Here is a 14,849-nt window from a genome sequence, read left to right on the forward strand (position 1 = left end):
TGATCAAGTGGCATTTTGTGGACTTAGTGGAGTGGTGTGCTGGTGAATGTTTAACAACTGGCTCTCTGGGGGATAAAGTCCTGATTGTAGTTTTTGCCATGACATCACTAAACATGGGGTTGGGAAGAGTTGTGCAGAAGCACACCACTATACAGTGTTTCCTTGAAACAGAGAGATAGAATAGGCATAAATATCCTCAAGACCTTGGGTAATATTAAAATATAGTAAAATAATTAGGAAGTGATGAGTTTTGAGTATTCATTACTTGTGCTTTTTTTTTCTTTCTTCCTTTCTTTTTCTTTTTGGTGAGGAAGATTGGCCCTGAGCTAACAATCTTCCTCTTTTTACATGAGGAAGATTGTTGCTGAGCTAACATTTGTAGTAATCTTCTTCTATTTTGTATGTAGGACATTGCCATAGCATGGCTCAATGAGCAATGTGTAGATCTGTGCCTGGTATCTGAACCCATGAACCCTGGGCCACTGAAGCAGAGCACAAACTCTACACCACTGGGCCAGCCCTTATTACCTGTGCTTTAAATACAGTTTATTTAATTCTAAGTTTAGATAATTCAGTTTTTAATAATGGCCGCGTTTAAAAACCAGCTCACAAAATTCCTAAAATATTAACAACCAGCTCCAGCACACCACTCGGAATGAAGATTAAATCAGAAGACAAAAAGCAGACACAGGGAAATCTTGCAGTACCAGAATGAGTATATTACTGTATTTCTGGACATAGCATGGAAACATTAAGAAAAGTTGTAAAATGAAAGGATAAATTGAAAACCTGGTGATCACAACTGTAACGTACCACAGGGACATTTCTACCCTGTGGGAAAGCATGTATATTGATAAAGAATCCAGAAGAGAAAGGAAAAGGAAATAGACAGATGGGGCTGTCATCACCAAAGCATATGCTAGAACAGGATGAAGAAATAGGAGAAAAGGAAGAAAAACATGCAACTGGGAGAAAACAGAGCAACCTGGGGGATTTATCTGGCCCCTCTCTGGTTTGGAATAATTCCTTGTACTTTAGAGTCTTAGACATCATAAAAGCTCTTGTAGTAAGAAACAAAATTTAGAAATGTAAGTTAACTCACTTGCTTTATAGACTTGCTGACTTTTAAGAGTTTTGAGAGGAGAAAATTTAAAAGCCATAGGGACAGGAGTGAGGGAAACAAATTACTTTTTTCTTACACTGTAATCTTCTACTCAGAAAAATGGGTTAGCATTTGAAGGGGATCAGAATATGCCACCCCCAAATATGCTGCTTTGGTGTAAGGATTATTTTGAGCTGAAGGCAACTGAGAATCAACAACTATAAGAAGAGTTCTCTGCCTTCCCCTTGTTTGCTAAAAGCAGAGCATAGACTTCCCTTTGTGAAGCTGTCTCCCCACCGCACCAGGAAGAGAAGAGCCCTCTTAGCATCAGACACTGAGAGTCAACCCTGAGACGAGTTTACAGAAACAGACTTTATTAAAATAACCCTTGTCTTCCATTAGTTCTCCCACAAATTTCCTAGTCACTTCTCCACAATTTATTGTCCTTTGAACCCCAAATCCCCTTCTCTCTCAAAGGTAACTCAGTAGCTTTCCAAGCTTGCCTAAAGGCTTCCCTGTGCTTACTTGATGGCAGATGCACAGCCTATTGCTAATATCCATTCTCTTTCCATGGCAGATATCACTAATTGAGCAGGATATGTTTCCCACTGAGCAAAATGTGGTCTCACAATCTCAACTCAGTGTACCAAGTTGTCATAAAACGTGAAACCTACTTGCCAATTCTGGCCAAGGCAAGCCATCAAAAAGACCTTGAATAAGTGAAGATTGCTAAAAAACAAAAATGGAAGAAAAACTTCATGTGGTTATAAGAAATACACAGAAATAATCTAATCTACCACTGCAGAAAGTAATCAGCTGCTTAAAGCTAAACTTATGGCTTCGGGACTTCAAAACCAAAAGCTGCTGCTGCACTGATAGCAAAAAACTTCATCTAATATCCAAGGGCTTGGAAAAGATCCTAATGGTGGTTTTATCTCCATTAAAGGCAATTAGATAAGCAGGCCATTAACTGTAGGCTCAGCTTCTGTGTTTGTGCCCAACAGGAAACATTTGTATTTCAAGCCTTTAAAAAAAATTACCATCATTTAGACATAGTCGATAGATAATTGGTGAAGCCAGTGCAGTAATAAATGCTGAACAGGTAAACTTGCCTCATCTGTAATTCCTTAATAACAGAGACGGAGTTCAGTGTGCAGATATCCACAATGCAACAATCTTCTATCTCTTTCTAATACCCTTCTGACAGTAAGTACAACTTTTTATTCATGTAGATTTACTGTTGTCGCACAATTTGATATTTTAATTTAATCAGTTTGGGAAATTTTAATTATACAAAGTAGGAAGGATAGAAAATAGAGGGCAGGGGCCGGCCCCGTGGCTGAGTGGTTAAGTTCGCACGCTCTGCTGTGGTGGCCCAGGGTTTCTCTGGTTCAGATCCTGGACGCGGACATGGCACCACTCATCAGGCCATGCTGAGGTGGCATCCCACATGCTACAACTAGAAGGAGCCACAACTAAAATATGCAACTGTGTACTAGGGGGATTTGGGGAGAAAAACCGGAAAAAAAAAAGAAGGAAAACAGAGGGCAAAACCCAAAACTTTCAAGCTTTTTTAAAATGCAAAGAATGATAATCAGATTAGTTGCATGAGGACTCCATTGTTAGGTAATAGACAGTGGTAAAATTTTCAAAGACAGTGAAGACAATGGGTCTATTTTCATCCAAGAGCCCACAAATCACCTCTAAAAATGCTTTCAAATCAATCTGAACAAAGGCAACCTCCTTTCTGAAAGAAAACAAGAAAAAGAAAAAAAAGCCCATTTGGGCATCCAAATTATCACAGGAACATAGGCATTATCACACTAATATAAAGCAAATGAAAGTCAGAAAGAATGGGCGGAGGGGCTGTCCTCCAGTCCCTATCTCATTCCCTCCCCACCTCCACAGCCCGTGGGTTCACACCCTCCCGATTTAAGAAGCTGAAAAAGAATACACATTCCTGGAGTGGAGAATTGGCCCATCTTGCGTCAAGAGTGCAACGCTTAGTCCAATCAACTATAGCCAAGACAGAAGCATTTAGAAAAGGAAAGATAAGGTTTACTTACACAGAGTGCAAGGGAACAGGCTTCCCAAATCAAAACAAAAACAAAAACAAAACATGCAGGTATTTAAAGGAAAAGAAACTCACGTTACCAAGGTTATGACTGCCACATTAGTCTGCTCGTGGTGGGAAAACAGCAGCTCTCCCACGTGATTATAATTTTCACAAAGGTTATGACATGTCTTTAGACATCAGCAGAGCAAAAATCAGGGATAGATAAGATTATGTGGATTACGGCGTCTAGGAAATGGTCAAGCCCTTATTGTTTTGGAGATGAGAACCAGTCAGGGTGACTCCAGCCTTTTTGGTTGAGCTCAGGGTACAAAGCTTTGCTCGTCCTGAATTTGATCTGTAAAGTGCTCAATCCCCCTGGAAGCAAGACGAAGCGTCAGCTTTTGCTTCTACAATTCGCAATCCACGCGTACAGCAGCCCACTCCACCTAAGGGAGGCAGATACAGGGCTGCTCTGAACTGGACAGACTTCCAGAAGAAAATGTTTACTGCTGCCTGGACATGCTAAGGCTGGTTAAGCCTAATTACAGAGCCGTAGAAGTCTACACTGCGGATTCCTAAGCCTTCACATTTGACCAGTACTTTATATAGAGCACTTTCATGCCTATTCATAGAGTCAACCCTCAAAACTCTGTGAAAAAAGAATACTAGTTAAAACTTATTCAGCACTTCCCGTATGTGCCATCCAGTCATTGAGCATTTACTAGGTGCTGGGGACTGTTCTAACATATTCACATATATTAACTATTAATTCACTTAGTTCCCATAACATGCCTATGGACACAAGGTATGATTACTATCCTTATTTTACTGGTAATGCAACGGAAGCACACAGGGGTTGGGTAATTTGTCCAAAGTCACATAGCTTGAAAGTGGTGCAGTTGGAATCTGATCCCAAGTAGGCCAGCTCTGGAGTCTATGGTTTTAATTACTGTCCTACACAGCCTCTCCAGAAATGAGCGCTATTCCAATTTTACAGATGAAGAAATAATCAGTTCGAGAAATTAAGTAACTTGCTCAAGGTCACTAACAGAAGGATAAAGCTGAGATTTTAAATCAAGTCTTTTGATTTCAAGCCAGGTTCCTTTCAATAATAACACAGCAGCAGCAGTAACAACAGTTGACAATTACATACAGCTAACTACGTCCCATGCACTGTTAGAAACACTTAACATACATTAACTAATTTAATCCACAGCTCTATAGCATAGATACTATCGTTATTCCCATTTTACAGAGGAGGAAATTGAGGCACAGAGAGGTTAAATAACTTGCCCAAGGCCACACAGCTGGGAAATGGCAGAGTCAGGATTCAAACTCAGGCAGTCTGTCTCCAGAACCTAGACTCTTAACCATGACTTTACACTGCCTCTCCGTGCTCTACAATTGTCTTCTTCAGCAGGATCAGTAAGGGAAAGAAGGAAGGACACATTTACTGGTTACACTTTTATATACCGTGATTGCTAAAATCACTGCACTTCCCTGTCAGGTCTGTCCTTGTGGAAAGATGATGCTTTGCATTGACATTAATTTGGCCTTGACTGACTTTGGTCATTGAAATGTGAATGGAAGTGATGCCACTTCTAAGCAGAAGTTCTAAGAGCCACTGCTGTCTCTTTCCCCTCTGCCACGAGACCTGCCTGTCCCAGACAGAAGCTGCTTCTTCAGAGTTGGTCTGGGAATGAAGATTTGGAGCAAAGCCACAGCCGACATACCAAGGATATGAACACAAACAAGAAGTACCCTTGGGTGTTGGGTGTTGTAAGCCATTGAAATTTGGGAGTCATCTGTTTCCATAGCATAACTCTGCCTAAGCAGACTTATGTGTATGTACTGAATATTTCATCTTCACAATAATCCTATTGGGTAGGTATAATTAGCTCTAGGAAGAAACTAAGATTCACAGAGTTTCAGTCACATGCTCAGTGGTATGGACTGAATGTTTGTATCCCCCTAAATTCAGATATTGAAGCCCTAACCCCCAGTGTGATGGTATTTGGAGATGGGGCCTTTGGGAGGTAATTAGAGTTAGATGCAGTCCTGAGGGTGGGGCCCCCAGATGGGATTAGTGCCCTTATAAGAAGAGACACACCAGAGAGCTTCTCTCTCTCTGTCTCCACGTGCACATAAAGAAGAGGTTATGATGAGCACACAGCAAGATGGCAGGCCTACAAGCCAAGAAAAGAGGCCCCAGAAGAAAGCCTACCTTTCCATCACCTTGATCTTGGACTTCCCAGCTTCTAGAACTGAGAAATAAAATTCTGTTTAAGCCACCCAGTCCACGGTATTTTATCATGGTAGCCTGAGTCAACTAAAACACTCAGAAATTTAAAAGTGTAGGGGGAAGGGTTTGGACTGAGGTCTGCCTACTCTTCCCACTACTTCAAGTATCACATCCATTTGCTCATCTACATTAAATTTGTAGGGTAAATGGGAAAACAAATCGACATCGGTGCTCACCAGTTATGGAACACAATGTTTCTAACGAGCTCAGTCTGCAGATGAATCACTGATTGCTATGAACCAGCGAGTGGAAAGTAAACTGTTTAGGAAGACACTGATGTAATGTAAATGTAATGAACTTTCCACTAATCTTCAGACACTGCTAATTTTACAGAGCTTTAAACATGGTAGGCAATCACAAAAAATATGTTAAGTGGAAACTACTTGATAAGACAGCATTCAGAATATTTTTAAAACCATAAAATGTGCATTTCATATAAATCTGAAAATTATATTACAAATTGGGAAGATTGGTCACTTTGGTGCTTGGGTTATGTATGTAGTCTGTGATATAATTCGTGTCTAACATGAAAGAGTAGGACTTTTCGACACCAATCACTCTGTCTCAGCAAACAGCTATGGAGAACTAAGAAAAGGTTCTATTTTATCCTGTGCCTATGCCTTCTGTACACATGGTGGTGAGGGGAGCATTCCATATTTTCCTGGGTTGCCCTGTGAGAGGCAAGTGTTCCTGTGGTGTGGCACCAGGGAATGGACTGCCTCCAGCCACGTGTTGGGGAGGGACCCGTCCCAGGGTCAAGAGATTGACGGTTGCCATGACCATCTCTTGGAGCGGGACTCAGGGATCTTATTACCCCCGCCTCATTGGATTGCCTACCCAGTATCCCTCCACTAATGGCCCCTTACCCCTATCTTTCCATCTTAGCATGAACTTAATTTTGTTCAAATATTGCCCAACCCCACAAAGCTGTGTGCTCTAAGAGATGCTGCCCAGTCACTCACCACACCCCACGGGTCAAAGGCAATCAGTCAAGGCAATCACTGTGGTCTTACTTCCTTTGATGGTAATTGGTTTGCCAGTAAATGGGTCTGTGAGCCAATTCTGGCCACGAGACTGGAAGATACAAATTGAGTTAAAGATTGGAATACCAGTCCTTCTTCAAACGCCATTCTGCCCCACATCAGCAGTAGTCACAGGTTTTGATTGTCAATCAATCTTGTAAGCTACAATAGACTTTATTCTAATACTTCATTTTTCAACTTTAGGAATATAAGACAGGAATACTGAGTGCACAGTACCTTCAGGCCATCAGGAGGCTCTGGGCCTACCCACATACACAGCTTCTTGGCCCCCATTACCCACCTGGGTCATGTATAGCTGCTAAGGAAGTTCAAGGTGCATGGGTTGACTTGATTGGTTTCTCACCAGTTGTCTATCTGGGTGCCACTTTACTGCTCTCCACATGCAGGTGCAGTTCCACAGATTGGAGATTTCACAGCAAACAAGGCAGATAGCTTCCAGCAAAAAGCCTTCCTCTCCAGCTTAACATGGTGATTGACAAGGAAACAGTGCTGTGAGAAGGCAGATCCAAGGTCACTTTCCCAGGTAGGCCTAAATGTCTTTGGCAACTCAGGCCTGATGTTAACCCTTATTCACAGGAAATTGGCTGGGAGCTTCAAGGAAAGGTTTCCAGGCCCTTAAAGGACACAGAAGATAAAGTCTCATTCCTCTGGACATCCTGAAGTTGATGCTTGGAACTACATTTTCCTGGTCCATTTAGTTTCTCAAGCTCCACTCTAAGACATCTATCTTCACAATTTCTCCTCTCTCTTCAAAACTCTTCCCCAGTTCTTACTTTCAAATAATATCTTGCTTCTTATTTAACTGAGAAAATAGAAGTAGTAAGAGAGTACTTCTACATCCCCATCACCACACACCAAACGATTTCCTTCTTTATCCATACTCTCCACCTCTCCTCTTGTTACCATGGATATCTTGTCTACGCTCCACTCTAAGGCTAGCCCCTCAACCTGTGCTTTAGCTCATTCCCCACTCATCCATCCAAGGACATCACTTTAGCAACTGTAAACCCTCCTGTTCTCAAGTTGACTATTCCCATCAGTGTACAGTCGTAGTATTTCCTACTTTAAAAATGTCTCTTACTTGACTTCACATCCTAGTCCAGCTATGGCCCATTTCTCTACTCCTCATTATAGCAAACATCTCAAAGGAGGTTTCTGTCTGTTGTCTTCAATTCTTCTAGTCTTACTTTTCTGAATTGAATGTAACTTGTAATGCAAGTGATCTTAAATGTTACTAATTCATAAACTCAATAAATTTTTTCCATTGAATATTGATAGTTACTATGACTCAAAATTATTAAATGGGGAGAAAGAGTACTTCAGTGTGAGAAATCCATCACTGAAATAGCAACATATTGGCTTACCTTTCAAATACGACCAAACAGATTAAAGAAATCCTCATGTTCAAACTTGAAGAAGTTGTTACTTCTTTGAACCTAATAACTATATATTTTCCCCATAACTGGTTTATTTACTTGCCCTGATACGGGAGGATTTGATTATGATTCAAGACAAATTAAAATATTATCTTTGCAACTCAAGTATATGCTTTGTCATTCTTTTGAACACTAGATGCTTAAGTATTTATCAACAAGAAAAATACTAATTATGCGAGAATAGAAAATTTAAGTTATTCAGACATGTGATGTATTAAATGAGGTAATTTACAATGCTTAAAATCTTACTACCTTTATTACATGTTTATTATATATCTTTATTAGCTATCTAATAGCTGCTTTAATAAGCAATCTCAACTGTCTGTGTTATAATTTCTCTTTAAAATACAAACTTGAAATTTTATGATGCTTTCCCAGGCACGAGAATGCTGAATTGTGGCAATAACCTGGTGAGGTCAGTAGGGTAAAAACATTCTTCCTTTTTTTTTTTTTTTTTTAGAGATGGAAAAGATAAAATGCTTGTGATAAAAATTAGGATATGAAAAGAAGATCCTGAAATCTTGCAGCAATCCAGAGGAATCTCCCAAGTCGAAACTGAAACAGATGTAGCAGTCCAAAAGTACACCTACACAAATACAGAATGGCTTCACAACCGCACCTGTGGAAAACAAGCCAGCCAAGGCGTCTGCAACGTTATACCGTCTCCTAAAAAGCTAACAAAATCTTGGAGTGAATTGAAAATACGACGTTTTTGTGCTTACCCAGCATTTACTGAGCATTGCACCAGCCTCGCTTTATATGGAGTAAGCAGCTGTCGGACAAGGAAACTATTCAGGACATAGAGGTGATTGCTCTTTCCATCAACTTGGGCACCACATACATTTTTATCCAAGGAACCACTAATGAACACTTGAAGGAGCATGGAAGATTGCCTGGAGAGTAGACTCAGGGGATATATGTTTGCTGTTTAAGACTGCCTGACCGTGAAGGACTCAACTATGATCAATGAATAGGCCCACAGGAAAACTGATTTCATCCCAATATATAAAGGCAGAAATCTCTAATGGTAAAAATGACCAAAATTGGAAAGGAGATATGAGAAAGGAAAAAAAAGAGGTATATGTACCATACCATGGGGATGAGATATTTATTGCTGCATAATATTATCCCAAAACTCAGTGGCTTAAAACAACACTCACTTATCACCTCCCAGCCTCTGGGTTAGGATCCAGGCATAGCTTTGCTGGGTCCTCTGCCCAAGGTCTCTCACAAGGCTGCTAGCAAGGTGTCAGCCAGGGCTGCAGTCATCTCAAGGTTCCACTAGGGCAGGAACCACTTCCAAGCTTGCATAGTGGTTTTTGGACAGGATTAAGTTCTTTCTGTGCTGCTGGACCGAGGGCCTCAACTCCTAGCGAGCTGTTGGTTGAAGGGTGCCTTCAGTTCCTTGCCACGTGGCCCTCTCCACCAGAGAAGTACTTGAAAGAGCCAGGGAAAGACTATCAGCAAATTGAAAGAAAATGGACAGATATGAGACCTCCTGAGGGGTTAAATTGTAGCAAGATCAATGAAAAAAGCTTTTTCAAACTAAAACTAGTCACAATTGCTTAGAGTGGACATGGAAAAAACCTACGTCTAGACAAAATGAGCTAATTTGCAAGAAGGGAAACCACATTTTAAGATAGACGTGTGTCATGCCTTACTGTTTTCCCCTCTGACTTAATTTTTATTTTGAAAAGTTATAGAAAATCCTGGTTTCTGAGTTGTAGACATAGAAAAATTGTAAGAATACCTTCTCTTTAGAGTTTCTGGTAGGGAAACAAGTCTCTAATCCACAAAAGGAGCAATTTGATAAAATAACTTGTGTTAAAAAAGAACCCTTTCAAATGACAGAATGTAACTGTTAACAAATACTTTCTTCAGATACTATCTTCTATTTGGTTAGCAAGGCAGAGTTCTCAAAAAACAGGTTTAATTAGGTTCATTAGTAAAGAACTAGTCTGCATCAACAAAATGCTTCGTTAAAGCAGGTTCAAAAAGAATTGTTTTCATTTTCCAAAAATGCAGTAAGAAATCAGTTTAAAGGTCATAGCTTTCTCAGTTTTCCCCTTAATTCCAAGGTGCAAATTTGCTCCAGAGTAAAGATTATTTCACTGTTCATTGAACAATTATGATTCCTTCCCCACCACTGAACTGCCTAAAGGCTCAGTTCCTGGCTGTCTACTTCCCATACTCACTCCCTGTAAGAACTTAGCCTGCTGGATGGACTTAAATGCCATCTATCTACTATTTTTTCTACCCCTAATGAGCTCCAAATTTCTATATCCATCTGCCTACTGACCATACCTACTTGTACAAATGCCTCTACTCAGGTCTCAGATTTAGCAAGCCTAAAAACACAACTCTAGCTCACCCCCAAACCTGCCTCTCTCACCATCTTCGATGCAGCAAACGGCACTCCCTTTCCCCAGGAGTTACTCCTCTTGCTCCCCTACTCCCCAGACGCAAGCAATTCAAGCCCTCTCAGGTCTACCCGTAAAACACATCCCCAATTCTGCCACTTCGGGCACCTCCACCTCTACAATGTACTCGGAACTACAACTGCTTTTGCTTAGATGATGGCAATAGCCTCCTACCTAGTCCCCTGGCTCTCTCTCAGCCTCCTCCAGATAGATAATTCCCGACATAGCAGAGAGAATAATGTATGAAATAGGAATCATATCTAATCACTCCTCTGGCTTCCCATCAAACTCAGAATAAAATGCAAACTCCTTTCCAGAAGCTACATAGCACTTGACATTGTCCTATGTACTTGTTCACTGTCCTTCACTCCTCCAGTATGTAAGTTATACGGGGACAGGACTTATTCTGGTCTTATTCACTTTATCCCCAGTGCCTATAACAGTACCCGGCACATCATACACTCAATAAACATTCACTGAATTAGTCAATGAATTTTGCTGTTACAGTCAAGATTTTTGTTACAATGAGCACTATGAGGCCCTTACCTGGCTGCAACAAAACTCAAACTTAAGGGTTTGATTTTCAACCAGCATAATTTCAGACTAGTAACTTAAAGCTTTAAACGTAAGCTGTTATTTTACCAAACCCTTCATAGTAACTTTGGGTGATTATCCTTTTCTTTCAGAGGTACTAGAGGTGGAAACCATACATGAATAAAACTTCAAATCAGAAGGACAAATATGTTTTTGCTTTATGATGATTGCTCCATTGTTGTAGCTCTCAATATGTGGAAACAGCCCTTAATGACAGGGCTGACAAATGAGCGGAGGGAAGAGCATGTGCAAAAGCAAAGCGAATGAAAAAGCAGGATATACGCTGTACTAGCAAGTATCTTGGTATGGCTCTAAAATATACTTGAAGGGAGATAAAGCTAGAGAGCAGCAGAACACAGACTCTTATCCACCTGGCTAAGGCCTGCAAACAGTAGGCACCTACAATCTCTTTTGCTCATATTTGCACTTTAGAAGGCTTACTGTGGTGAACATGGAGATGGCAGAAGGGTCAGGTGGGGAGGCGACCACCAGACTGGAGGCAGAGAGACCAGCTGAGGCAGCTCCAGAAGCAATCCAGGCAAAAAACTACGGCTATGGTTAGGAAGATGGTTCTTTGGGCTCCAGGCTGGAATGTGCAGCTACAAGGCCTCCTCGTGTATTCTTCCAGGCCAGCCTGAGTGACTGAGTTTTGGCAAACCATCACTGATTTTGCAGATGTTTCCTTCTGAAGATCTGTGGTTTTCCATCATCTACGGAAGTCTTAATCTTACTCCTGACCCATTTTTCTTCATCCTTATAACACTAGCCTGAAATGAAGTCATTCAGCAGTTGTTCATTACGTGGTGAACTTTAGGAAGACTTCACAGTCTGAGCTCGTCCAGTGACAGTCATGTGGTTCTCTGACGGCAAGTGCCACCTCGGAATGGTGGTGCAGTGGTGGGAAGATGCAGGGGTGCCGTGTGGCATTCACAGGTGCTCTGTAACACACAGCCATCTCCCTTTTCAAGATACGTGAGGACACTTCTCCTCTTTCAAAAGTTTGTGCCCCTAGTGGACTGTTCAAACTATTCCTGAAGCTAACCGGCAGATGAAATACATTATCCCCAACTCTTGTGTCTGGCCTTTAATAAACCTACTTCTTTTAATGGAAATCATTGCTAAGAACTTCAATGCTCAGTTTAGAAACATCCAAACCCTTCTCTAACCTCTGCTTCTGCTCCAATTGGCCGCCTCCAATCTTCTGGAATCTTAATCATTAGTTTTGAATGATAAGATTGCTTTTAATATTCAGTTACTATAATGTACTTTTAGTAAGAGAACTCCTCCACCACTTCCACTTGCCTCATCTTTTATTAAGAATAAAGTGCTTTTTTCAAAATCTTAAAAAAAGGAAACATGACCAGGGATTAAGTGAACATAATATCTATTTTTATTACGAAAACATTAAATTTTGACACATTGCTTCATTTGCTTTTTAAAAATCTACTATCTGACTTAAACCTATTCAGCAAAAATGCCAATAAATTATATAAATCATAGTTTGGGTCTTTTTAAAACTAGGAACATAATATGTTTTACGATACTCAATACTAAATCTGAGTTGTATGAGCTGTTAACTTGTAATTTGTTTTAATGTTTACCTTAAAATAAAACCAGAACCAACCACATGCTAAATTCACTGTTGCAAAAGTTTCTCAGGAACAGCCTCATCCTGACTGTATGTCAGTATCTTTCCATTTCCTCACTGAGGTACCGAATGCAGCCATATCAGGCATCAAGGCACTCACTCTAAACTGCCCTACCCTGCACATCTTAGGAGTCACACTGAATGGAGGGCTGATGATGTATATTACCCCCAGCCCATGCCACCTTGCCTTTAAATAAATCCATTTCTTTAAAAGGAAATCATTAGCTAAGAATTCTAATACTGAATTTAGAAAGGATGATTCCAATACACATTAAATCAAATGTGTTAGTACTTAAAGCCACAAATTCTGACAAGTGAAAATAACAGACACATACAGAACTTATGTAAACAACCAAGGAACTAAGGCAAATAGCACTGCCACCACATGCCTTAAAATGGTATATTTTTGGTGTCTGAAGCTATTTGCAAATTATATTTGGGGACAGTTCAGGAGAATTTCAATAAAAGATGTGTGTTCTGCATAAAGTTAGAGTTTCAGGGTTTCCAATAGGGGTGGCATCATTTACAAAATACATCAATAGTCTTATTAGTGAATGTTTTCCACTTGATTTCGAAATCTTTATTTTCTGTGGAGGCAAACCAAAGCACTGTCTTAAGACTTCATCTTCAAAGTTACCACATAATCTCTATCGTGCCTAGAGATTTTAAAGCTAGATATCATCCTGGTCCTTTCCATCATCTTCATTTTCCTCATCCTCATCATCCTGGTCTCCGGATTCAAGCTCATCCTCTTCTTCAACCTAAAGGGAAAATATACATTTAACACTATGAAGATTTGTTCACCTCACATTCAACACATGGCGATATACACTCTGTTGATAAATTCTTTATTCCAGTAATTATAAGCCATCTGATTTCCTTGATTTAATGCTCAAGGTTCCCTCTCATTTTTAATATGAGATGAGCTATATAGGTTAACTTGCTCACGGATAGTTATACCTCTCTGCACACAAACCTGAACCAAACATGGCAAAAGAGAATGGCACATTTGGATGGTGAGAGTAATCGATCATCATAGGAGCAATCAAATTAATTCACTTTCTAGGTTTAAAGCCCAAAAGAGAACAGTTAACATAGCTGGAAACTGTGCCTAATCCACGTTGTAAGTCAATTCACTGAACACCGTGAAAGCAGTGTAGACAATATCACATTCATGCACCTACACATCTATGCCTGTAATATAGATACATAGGCATAACATTTCCAGGCCACAGTACAAATTTTAAGAATATATTATAAAGAAACATAATATAAACCATGTTTGGAAACATTTCAATCTTACTGGATGACCAAGTTCCTTGAGTTTATTCGTTAGTGCAAGTATTTTCTGATCCTGATCAGCTAACAACACCAAGAGATCATCTTGTTCTTTCTTAGAATCTGTAATGTCCACCTGGAGCTTGTTTCTCTCATTTTGTAAAATGGCAATGGTACTGTTAGATGAATTCAGCTGCTCTTTAATAGCCGTTCTTTCCTCAGACAGAGCTTTAATTTCATTCTAGGAAAAAAAAGGTGAAAATCACTAATCTAAAATTAGTATTTACTTTCCTAGACTTTTTAACAAATGTGTTCTTTCTATGACAAATCACTGTACTTATTCAATATGAGGAGTTTTGGGCTGGGGGCCTGGATGGGAGGTTTAAAATACAAACACACATACACACGTACGCACACACATCCAGTAACATAAGAATTTATGTTAGGCTACCTAACCAAGATGGTTATATAGACATCCAAAAAATAGTTTTAATTAGCTATTCCTCAAAATATCCTAAGAGATAATACCATTTCAGGTAATCAGAGGAATAAATAAAGACACAAAACATTTTACAGCAGAAGCCTAGTTAGTGACAAAATTAGAACTCAATTAAAAAACATTTTTTTATCCTAACTTCATACATAGAATTACATGGGAAAGAAAAATACTTCAAATAAAATCCATGGCTTAACAATAAAATAATCTGAATTCTCAACAAAATATTAGCAAACTGAATACAATACATTAAAAGGATCATCCACCACAACCAAGTGGGATTTAGTCCAGGGATGCAAGGATGGTTCAACACCTGCAAATCAATCAATGTGATACGCCACACTAACAAATTAAGGGGTAAAAATCATACAATTATCTCAATAGAGGCAGAAAAAGCATTCGACAAGATTCAACATCCATTTATGATAAAAATTCTCAATGAAATGGGTATAAAAGGAAAGTACTTCAACATAA

General features: G+C 39.7%; 1 protein-coding gene across 4 annotated transcripts in view; it reads right to left on the reverse strand.

The window, feature by feature from the left end:
- Positions 1–12,320: 12,320 nt before the first annotated feature.
- USO1 (USO1 vesicle transport factor) overlaps positions 12,321–14,849 on the reverse strand; it is a 95,623-nt gene continuing 93,094 nt past the window's right edge. For all 4 annotated transcript variants that reach the window (XR_011437538.1, XR_011437537.1, XM_005608704.4 and 1 more), the window contains 2 exons: positions 13,905–14,120; positions 12,321–13,362 (listed from right to left, as the gene is read on the reverse strand). Coding sequence is in view for 2 of the 4 variants with exons in the window: in XM_005608704.4 (XP_005608761.1) it covers positions 13,273–13,362; positions 13,905–14,120 (306 nt within the window). In the remaining 2 variants the exon portion in view is untranslated. The remainder of the gene's footprint in view (positions 13,363–13,904; positions 14,121–14,849) is intronic.

This window comes from Equus caballus, chromosome 3, assembly GCF_041296265.1.
Source record: "Equus caballus isolate H_3958 breed thoroughbred chromosome 3, TB-T2T, whole genome shotgun sequence".
Lineage (NCBI taxonomy): Eukaryota > Metazoa > Chordata > Mammalia > Perissodactyla > Equidae > Equus > Equus caballus.